The sequence below is a fragment of the Megalobrama amblycephala genome, linkage group LG3 (genome assembly GCF_018812025.1).
Source record: "Megalobrama amblycephala isolate DHTTF-2021 linkage group LG3, ASM1881202v1, whole genome shotgun sequence".
Lineage (NCBI taxonomy): Eukaryota > Metazoa > Chordata > Actinopteri > Cypriniformes > Xenocyprididae > Megalobrama > Megalobrama amblycephala.
The window spans coordinates 31,158,282-31,168,044 of NC_063046.1; the positions used below are offsets into that span (position 1 = coordinate 31,158,282).

The 9,763-nt window shown below is 38.7% G+C and overlaps 1 protein-coding gene across 2 annotated transcripts in view; it reads left to right on the top strand.

The window, feature by feature from the left end:
* Window positions 1-9,285, top strand: part of ttc17 (tetratricopeptide repeat domain 17) — a 28,207-nt gene extending 18,922 nt beyond the window's left edge. For both annotated transcript variants that reach the window (XM_048185121.1, XM_048185122.1), the window contains 3 exons: window positions 76-219; window positions 328-2,936; window positions 8,772-9,285. In XM_048185121.1, coding sequence (XP_048041078.1) covers window positions 76-219; window positions 328-459 — 276 coding nt within the window. In that variant the 3' untranslated portion in view covers window positions 460-2,936; window positions 8,772-9,285. The remainder of the gene's footprint in view (window positions 1-75; window positions 220-327; window positions 2,937-8,771) is intronic.
* The last annotated feature ends 478 nt before the right edge of the window (window positions 9,286-9,763 follow it).

The window sequence follows — 9,763 nt, forward strand, 5'->3', positions numbered from 1 at the left end:
TTATTTTATTATTGAGAGGAAAGCACACAGCACATATTTACAAATGTAATTTTTAATTTATTTCTGTTCTGTTAGGATGTGCCTCTCATCAGCCTTGCCAACATCTTCCAAAATGCGAGACTATGGGAGGACGCCCTGACTGTGGCGCGCATGGCAGTGGAAATTGCTCCTCACTTTGTTGTTAATCATTTTACTCTGGCAAACGTCTATATAGCTATGGTCAGTGATTTTATTTTACTTTTATTTTTGAGACGTATCATTAAGGAGTATTTTATTGATGTTAAATGATTACTGTGTTTAATAAATACTTAAATGATATCTTCATAGGAGGAGTTTGAGAAGGCCATGAATTGGTATGAGTCGACTCTAAAACTCCAGCCAGAATTTGGGCCAGCCAAAGACCGTCTGCGTACCATCCAGTGCTACCTCCTCTCCAAGAGGGACCGGCGAGCTCCCTGAGAACACAACACGTGCACCCCACACACACATAACTTGAACATGCTCCTTAATCTTAGCTATCGGTGAGGAACAGAGTGTTTTGTCTATTTGTTGTCTTAATTTCATAAATATGAACCATATCATTACTGTCTATAAGGTTGGCTTTCAATTGAGCAATGAAAACGGTTACCTTTTTTTCGATCTTTAAGAAAATTTTATGATGTTGTTTTATGGCTTATGAGTTGTTTATTTTTTATAAAACATCTTGATATTCCTATAAAGGGATATTTTTGCTGGGGTCGAGATTCAGCGTGCCGGACTGTATTTGAATGCTAATGTTTTTTTGTTTTTGCAATAACACCAATAATACTATGAATCTTTTAGTCCCACCATATCCATAATGTCCCTCTCTCAGCAATAGCTGCTAGGTGTATAAAGGGTGTCTTAAAATGTTTTTTCAGAATACAGATTGTTAAAAGAAACACTATAATCCTTTATTTTACACATCCATTTAGTTATTGCCAATGGTAACAGTTCAGGCCATTTTGCTGTTATCTAAGCTTGTATGCTCAGATGATTTCCTTGTATCTGCCATCAAAGCAGACCGAAGCATCTTGTATGTCCTCCTGTTGCTTTTACTTAGCTAAAAACATTCATTACTGCAAACGTGGAGAGGAGAGTTTCCCCTGATCGTTTACTGTACTGCTTTCAAACTACTGGTAAAGCTGACATGAAATAAATCCTTAGCATTCAGGCTGAAGACAGAACCACTGCAAATGTTTAAACTAAGCAAAAGATCAACAACAATGCGGTTTGTGTTTTTAACAATATATTTATTGTACATTTTTTTAAAAGGGACCTTCAATGAGGGGATTTTGCTTAAAGTTCTAAAATACACCTCTTTTCACAGCTAAGCTGTTGACTTTTTTTGATCTGTACGATTTTGATAAAATTTGATCTCGTTCTCTATATAGTACTTATAAATCAAGATAAACTTTTTTTGTGTATGTCCATAGTCTATGTGAAAGCATACAAGTTCCTCAGAAATTAAATTGGAAATGGACATGAGGTTTTTATAGACATGTTTATGATTGTTTTCTGATTATTTAACTAAATTAAACTTGAATCACACGTTCAGTGTTGTTAAGCATAAAAGAGAATATCATTCATGCTAGTGTGTCTCTTGTAAAGCGTTTACCCCAACAACCTTGTGAATGAGTCACATGAAAATTTCACCTTGAAAAATTCTAACTTGAAATGAATAAAAAAGTGGTAGTTGGGATGCAGGATGGATATGTTGTAAATACTTTTTAATATGATTGCAGGCAAATTGTAACATTGGCTGCAGAGGTAGATGCTATTCTTTATGCTATCCTGAGTTTGACCACGAGGTGGCTGTGAAGCCTCATGACATTCAATACATAAAAACATGCCATGACAATAAACATAGATTATATTTGATGCTTACTATAAAGGTGTAATGTACTATTAACCTTAAAAAAAAAAAAAAAAAATCATATTCATCCATGGTAAAGAATTGCAATTCAAAATATAAATAATATCAATTTAAAATGAGCAGTTAATTGTAAAAAAGGTAATATACCATTGTTGTAGTACACACTCTCTTCTCAGTACTCAAATAAATAGGTGCTTAATACTAGCTCAAGATGTAGGCTAATCATGATACCAAATACATGTACACACGATTTAAGCTCCTTTGCTACTGAATAAATGCTACCAGCCCCACTCTAGCAGTTGGACTTGCCCCTCAATAGATTTTGCTTGACACTTAAGTAGTAACACTGAGTCTAGTTGAGTGCCACACTTATAGGAGAGCCCCCACCTACCCATCCCCATCAAATCCGTTTTACCCAGAGCCCCGCCCTCTCTCTTTGTCAGCTGAATTAATTTGATACTATTTTTGAATTTCTGCGTTTCCCAGGGAAACCTAATGACGTCAATGCGGGTCAATAGCACAGCGGGGTGGCGGGGAAAGCTGTGCTCTCCACCAAACAGAAATGACACTGCTGTATCTAAGAAGCCCTGGTGTCCATTCAATTAAGCAGAGTATGTATATAAAGTAACTGAATATAAAGAATTTTAAAAATACATACAATCTGCTTTATTACACAAACTCGGGGTAAAGCAAGGTAAATTTTGTTAGCAAAACTACGTCAATTATTTCCTTGAATGTGAAGATGTACCCAGAACACCGTGTTCTGTCTAAGCAAAACAAGTTTGTGGGATGCCAGCCCTCCTTTAACTTCTCAGTTATCAAGTTCAGCCCCCCACCCCCTCTAAATACACCGGGAACGCTGATAATTTCTCATGGTATTTCTCTTCATTCAAAAAAAAAAAAAAAAAAAAAAGCACGCGAGCTCATTCAGTGAGCGCTATAGTCCAAATGCACGCGCACCTCTGTATGTGTACTCTGTATAGTCTCTCAGAAGCCTGTGCGAACATCTCTTTTCACCTCGATGACCGACAACATGCATACGGTGAGTGATATTTGATTTCTTCCCGTTTCAGTTCTGAACTCATTCTGAACTTTATATTGACTTCTGATGGGGTTTTGATCAGGAATTGAACTAGGCGAGAACTCTACAGAGTTTGATTGCTTGTGGTTGGATTTTACAGGCATTTGGAGTATAAATAACCCAGATCAAAACTAGATCGCTACTTTTTCTGTGTGTTCAGGATTACAGAGAATAATCGTGCCACTCATAGACCCACGCTTCAGTCTTTCTAAAAAACTTTTTATTCATCTTTATACTTGGCAGAGTGTTATAATAGTAGCAGATTATTCGTCCTTGATATTATGCGGCTCTTTCACAACTTTACATTCTCTACTGTGATGTGTTGTTCTCATTGTTGCCGAGTGGTCACGATTCGCGCTGTTGTGACATTTATGAATCGCACTAATATCTCCGGTACTCTTTTAGGAGCAAAAGAAGGAGCAAACAAACGGATGTAATAATGAAACAAGGTTTTTTCAAGTCAGTTGTGTTCATTTTTCACTCCTTTACCTTGGTTTGCTACAGTGTTGAAAATGGTTCGCATGTTCCCCATCTGCTACAACTTAAGTCACTGAATATGTAACCTGGAATGTCAGACCGCCCCAACTCTGTCCTCCTGCACCCAGTAAGAACAAAGAAGGGTAAGAATCTCTGTTCTCTCGGACGAAACGAGCGGACCGCGGGTTCAGCACCACGGACAGCGACTGCATTTGACATGAAATAGCAACAAGTCTGTTGATGCAAACACAATGCAACTATGGAATACGTATTTTTATAGGTTTTGTCACCAGTGATCACCTTGCAAATCGTTACCCCGCTTTTCCATTTTTTAATATATGCGCTGACTATCGTTTTGCGTTGTTCGTTTTTGCAAGGACTGAGTAAACTCTGGGCTGCGGCATCAAATGTTGCAAGTAGTGCACCCAGACCAGCCTCTAATTATTGATAGCTATTACAAATTGGCATCCATTTTAGAACTTGCAATTGATTGTGTTCGAATGGATGCCGTTTTATGATAATTGTGGCTTCTTGTGGCACAATTGTGATCAGATGGACGTAGTTGAAGGCCTCAGATGCAGAGCTGGATATTACTGGAAACGTCTGTTCGTCTTTGCATTATCATCATTACTATCAGCCATTGGCACAACCACACTGTGTCACGTTTTATTGCGCGTATCTGGTTTGCACTACGCGACTTTGAGTGAGTTAAGATTAGAAACAGTCGTATTTTTCTTGGTCCTTCTGTTTTTAAGAAAGAATTTAATTCTTCCTCGTGCCCTGATAGTGTTGGCGTGTAGGGGTTGGCGCGAGGAGCTTGTGTATGTAAAAACCCCTGGTTATAAATAATGTTTACATTTTTGCCAACATGTATCGCCTTAAACGACCAAACAGCCACTGAATCCAGCAGTGATGTCTTTCATTAAGGCATCGGCGAAAGGAGGAGAAGATGAACGTGACGTCAATGCAACTGACGCAGCTTTGGATAGAGGAGGAAACGGAAAATACTTATTTTCCATACATACATACATACATATACAAACATAATTGTATTTATGATCTATACTTGTACTGTTATTGTTAATAAGTACCGTTCTGATGCAGTTAACTGGGGCGTAACAGTGGCTCAAATCAGTTCAACAGCCTGTCAAAAACAAAAAAACTGAAAAGAATCCGCATCAATTCGAATAAAAGCAGAAATCACGACTAGTCATTTCTAAAGGATGCTATATCTCTATAAACTTGCGTCACGATCCTTTACGCAAACCGCGTTAGAGAGTAGATGTGAACGCGCATGTCACGGTGATCACGTACAATTCCTCTGAGGAGCATTTGTGAGTGCTTTTTTCTCCAAGTGCTCTAAAAATAGTAACAGCTTGATCCAGAAATAGACAGGGGTATCACCCTCATATGCAGCCTTCGTTTTGAGGCATAAAAACACACCAGGGCGGCACGTTATGTACTCTCGTTGTGTCCTTGAGATATTTCCGTGTGATATTGAACGTTTCATTCAGTACTGACACGTGTATTTCTCTCATCGAGGGCTCCCTCCACCGGCGAGACTTCTCGCTCTCCTGGTGACCTCCATATATATATATATGGACGGTTCTGTATATGGTCACTTAATTCAGCATCATGTCGAAGTCAGGGAATCACCCTGTCTGCATTCAGTGAATGGAGGTTAGAGATGGAGGGAGAAGCTTGCTTTAATAAAGAAAACTCTCAACTACGAAAACAAAGGTTGCATGAGCTCTCTGAAAAGCATAATATATTTCATTCTTAACATCATTCGTGGCCGATATCACATGATGTGAAGCCTCTATCAGGCATAGGAGCTGTCCGCCGCGAGTGGTGCTGAAATTTCAGTCACAGAAGTGCTGCAGCTAGTGTCTAGTAGATCCAGTCATTACAGAAACATATGAAAGACAATCTTTCATTACCTCCGTTGAATGTGAATGTGACAGTGCGTTTTCTGGTCTTTCCAGCCTCCACACACTGAAGACTGCTTTTGTGCATCTGACCATTTCCTCAATAATTCAGAATTTCACATACGTTTAATAATTCATTCCTGCACTGGGATCCTGAGGTTAGTTTAGTAACCCTGCTGAAACCAGCCTACTGATAAACCATGGCACCTTAATGGTGACACTTTTTACCCTCAATGATTTGTGTAGTAGCCAAAGCATCAAATCTAGCAAGGCTGATTTGTAAACAATCCGATTTGTTTATAGACCAAATGCGTGGTCTTTGTAAATCCAGCTCGTCAGAGTAAACATGGTTTAGGTTCATCAAAGCCCAATCAATTCTTTACATTTGCCAAACGTATGAAGTGGGTAAGAGCCCAGCGCTCCATGGTAATTCATTTTTGGCGTGCGGTTTAATCGGAAACAGCACAGATTGGCGAGTCGTGACTGCTAAAGTGAGTAATGCGCGTCGGCTGCGTCAGTAGGGGCAAAGCGCTGGGTGCCGGAGACAGATGGAGGGAATCGTGACTGACTGGAAACTTCCACAAATGAAACCACAACCTCATCATGTCTCCACGAGAGCGCTATCTGTTAAGACTGGACTTAAATGTTAGGATCTCGCTGTTCTCCCCTGTCACTCTCAGTCCTGACCTTGGAATCCGGAGGCAATTCTACACATTCAGAGAAAAGCGACTTTGAGCTCTCTGGTTAGAGAGTTGATGTGTGCGACTGTGCGTGTGCATGTGTGCTCGTGCTTGTGAGGACGAGGTTATTTTATGGTTTTGTGTGTATGTGTGTGTGTGTGTGTGTGCGTGCGTGAGATGTGTGGGGTATCCAAATATAGCCAGACTCAGAGAATGATGTTCATTATTTTATGAGACAAGGAAAGGAGGAAGCTTTGATGACTACAGACCTATAGTACACAAGGATCTGGAGGAACTTGTGGTAAGTGTCATTTTGATATTTCTCGGCAGTGGTGGTGCTTATTATTTTGATATGGACAGATGCATTTTGTATTTGAATGGATCATTCCAGATGCTTTGAGTTAATGCTCTTAGATTAACACCTGGTAAACAACCGAAACCCGTATAACATAACACTTCTATTATCAGATTTGTGATGGGAACGACAGGATGACACATTCGGATTAAGAAAACGCGCTTTGCAACAATGAAGCAAATTTATTAAATGCATTTCGCACACCGGTGGAGAATTAGTTTTCTATATTTTTCCTTTTTTCAAAAAGGGGGGTCCCTGTGTGAGAAGAGCACGGATTGGTCGAATGACGAGTTTTCGTATGCTCCAATGAAATCCTTCACTGCTCTCTATTTACTGTGAGCTGGAGCGCAGTAATTCCCCTCCTTCAACAGATCTATCGACTGACAGGAGTAGATCAGCTTTTTGCTTAACCACATCACGAACATGAGAATATGTACAGTATGACCATAGGAACGGCATCAGAGCACGGATAAAATGACGGTGCACGGGCTCGGATGGGAAGGGAGTCGTACACTAGAGCGGATTCTGTGCATTTCTCCGCGAATGTGTAGAATTGGAGTCTACTGCACACGCTCCGGCCATTGGCTACAACAACATGGACTGTCAGTAATTATGGACCGAGCCTGCAACTCAGATGCCACTTTCAAAGCGTATGGAAAAGTCTTTCACGAATCTTTTTGCGGTCTGGGCTTGCTGTTCTCAACTATCAATGGGAAGCCCTTACCCCAAAAAGCATTTGCGGAGGGCACACACAGCGAATAATACAAGAAAGCTCTCTCTTACTTCTGCTCCTCTCGGACTATAATCATACTCATTGCCAGAATGGCACGCGTTGTAATTCTCATCTCATGAGTTATTATGTGATTATTATTATTATATGATGTATTTTCCTTCTGGCACACCCTTTCAGTATCAAGTGACTCCAACCGCGCCTTATCAATTTAACATGTGATTTAATTCTGAATTTTATAAAAATAAGGGTTGGGGACTGCATGCTTACTATAACTAATAGAAACGATGCGATGCTTGACGGTTTTACCATGTGAATGAACAACTGAATTAAAGCACAAATGCAATAAAAAGAATATTACATCTGGATCGTGACATCTTATTTGGAGTTTTGCAGGGACGCAGCTGACGCGCGCGCAGGTGCTGTTGCATACAGCTCGTGGAACATCAAGTGTGTTTGCAGAGTTACCATACAATTTCTAAACACGACGCGTGGCACTCCAATGAGTTTACATGGAAATATAGGCTAGTCAACAGTGAACGTTGGATGGACGGACCGATCCTTGAATAACTCCTTGCTAAAAAACACGTGTTAGGTGCTCACTATATGTTAAAATGTTTGCTTAGAATCAAAACTTTAAGCTAATAGTGTCACGTGCCCTTACCTGTGCTCAAAAATGACATAAGGCTTGTGCACACTTACCTTAACACGTTATAGACAGATTAATTGCATACAAGATAAGGAAAACTAATCTTCACAAGGGAGCCTTAATTCATAATCCACTCAAACTTCTTAACATCCACACTTCATCAGGCAGCACATACACTCTCTTAATTAAGTTTTAAGAAAACTAAACTGAATCATTTTATCATAGTTTCATCACAGTTTCTGATAAGATGCAAAACAATACATAGGTGTGCTGTAGCAGTGCTGTAAGCATGTAAATGCATCACTGAAAGAGCAGTTAACCACAACAGTATTATTAAGTTTTAAAGGCAAGTTTTTAAGTTTTATGCTACATGTTCTCCTCCATACTTTCAGATATGATTATACGTTTTGAAAATACTCATGCAATGTGATGCTTGACATTGTGATAGTTTAGTTTGAAGGATCAAAGACAGTATTGATTAAAAGGCAGTGTATCGCCTTCATTGTATTAACTCAAATTTATCATTTCAATGAACTCAAATTTGAAGGCAACCAGGTAACTTACTTTTTTAAGTTAAACCAACTATTCTTTTTTGACAGCGTAGCTTTACGATTACAGTAAAATGGAGTGGATGTCAACATTATGTGGTTTTCAAAAAATAAAAAGAACGATTTGATATATACAAATTCATGAGTCATAAGTGTGTATGTGTGTGTAGGTGCTGACAGCACTTTCCTTAATTTTTCTCTGGTCTCTACTTGTCATAGTCAACAGAAATGTCCTGACAAAAACTTTTTTTTTTTAAAATCCAGAGTAGTTAATGACAAATTTTTTGTTCAGGTCTTCTCACGTTCTTGTTCCATTTCTTTTTCCAGTCCCTTCCTCTAATCAAGCAGAAACAATTAAAGCAATTCACTTTGTCTTGTAAAGTAAGGCATTTTAATGTATAACAACAATGCATGTTAATTTGTGTGCAGGTTATTCCAGCTGCAGGGTCTGAGCTAAAACAGAGAAGCAGACAGACACACACACACACACAGAGAGAGAGAGAGAGGGAGAGAGAGAGGGATGGGAATCCGAGTCAACAGATCAGGAGAGCCCATGCCTAAATAACAGATGCCAGGCACGTGAATTATGACATTTGTGTGTGTTTTCTCAAATGCTTGTTATTATGTCATTGATTTTATATGGTACTGCACCAACTATGTAGCATTTATGGATTGTTTTTTCTTTGTCTTCTTTTTACAATGCTGTAGACTGAAACCAGGTGCACTGATTGCATATTTAGTTTAAATGTTCAGAATTACAGATCTGTATGTTTTTGGAATTGTTCCTTTTTATGCTTTTTAACTAAAATATGACGTGAGGTCCTCTGACTCAGTTTAAGAGGTGATGCGCTCATATCGTAACCACTCTAAATCACATGTACAAACAGTGGACTGTTATTCTGTATTAATTCATCAATGAGAAAATAAATATTTACAGCTACAAGTGATGTTTTCGTTCTCATTCATTTTTGCAGTGTGGTAAAATATCTAGACAGTTAAACTGATTGGTTTGTTTTGGTAAACACACCACGCATAAGGTTAAAAGCCCAGACGATTCTCATGTTGTGATATCCAGCCCAGCTAAACACATTTCTCTAAACAGATGTGAACCACTATAAATGATCAAGTCTTTCAGAGTGTTTTTTTTTTTTTTATTGGCTTTTGACAAACAGGGAACATTAATGACATTGAATATGTTATGTAGTTGTAAGTATACAAATCAAGGTATTATATACTGCCGCTGTTAGAGATTAATATACTTGTGCACAAAATAAACAACTAAATAATCAACTAACTACATAAGACATAAATGTTCTGTATGAATATACAATATATACATACATTCCATATATACATACACTCATACATATACACACACTCATTATATAGACATATATACACATGTACATGTACGAGTACAT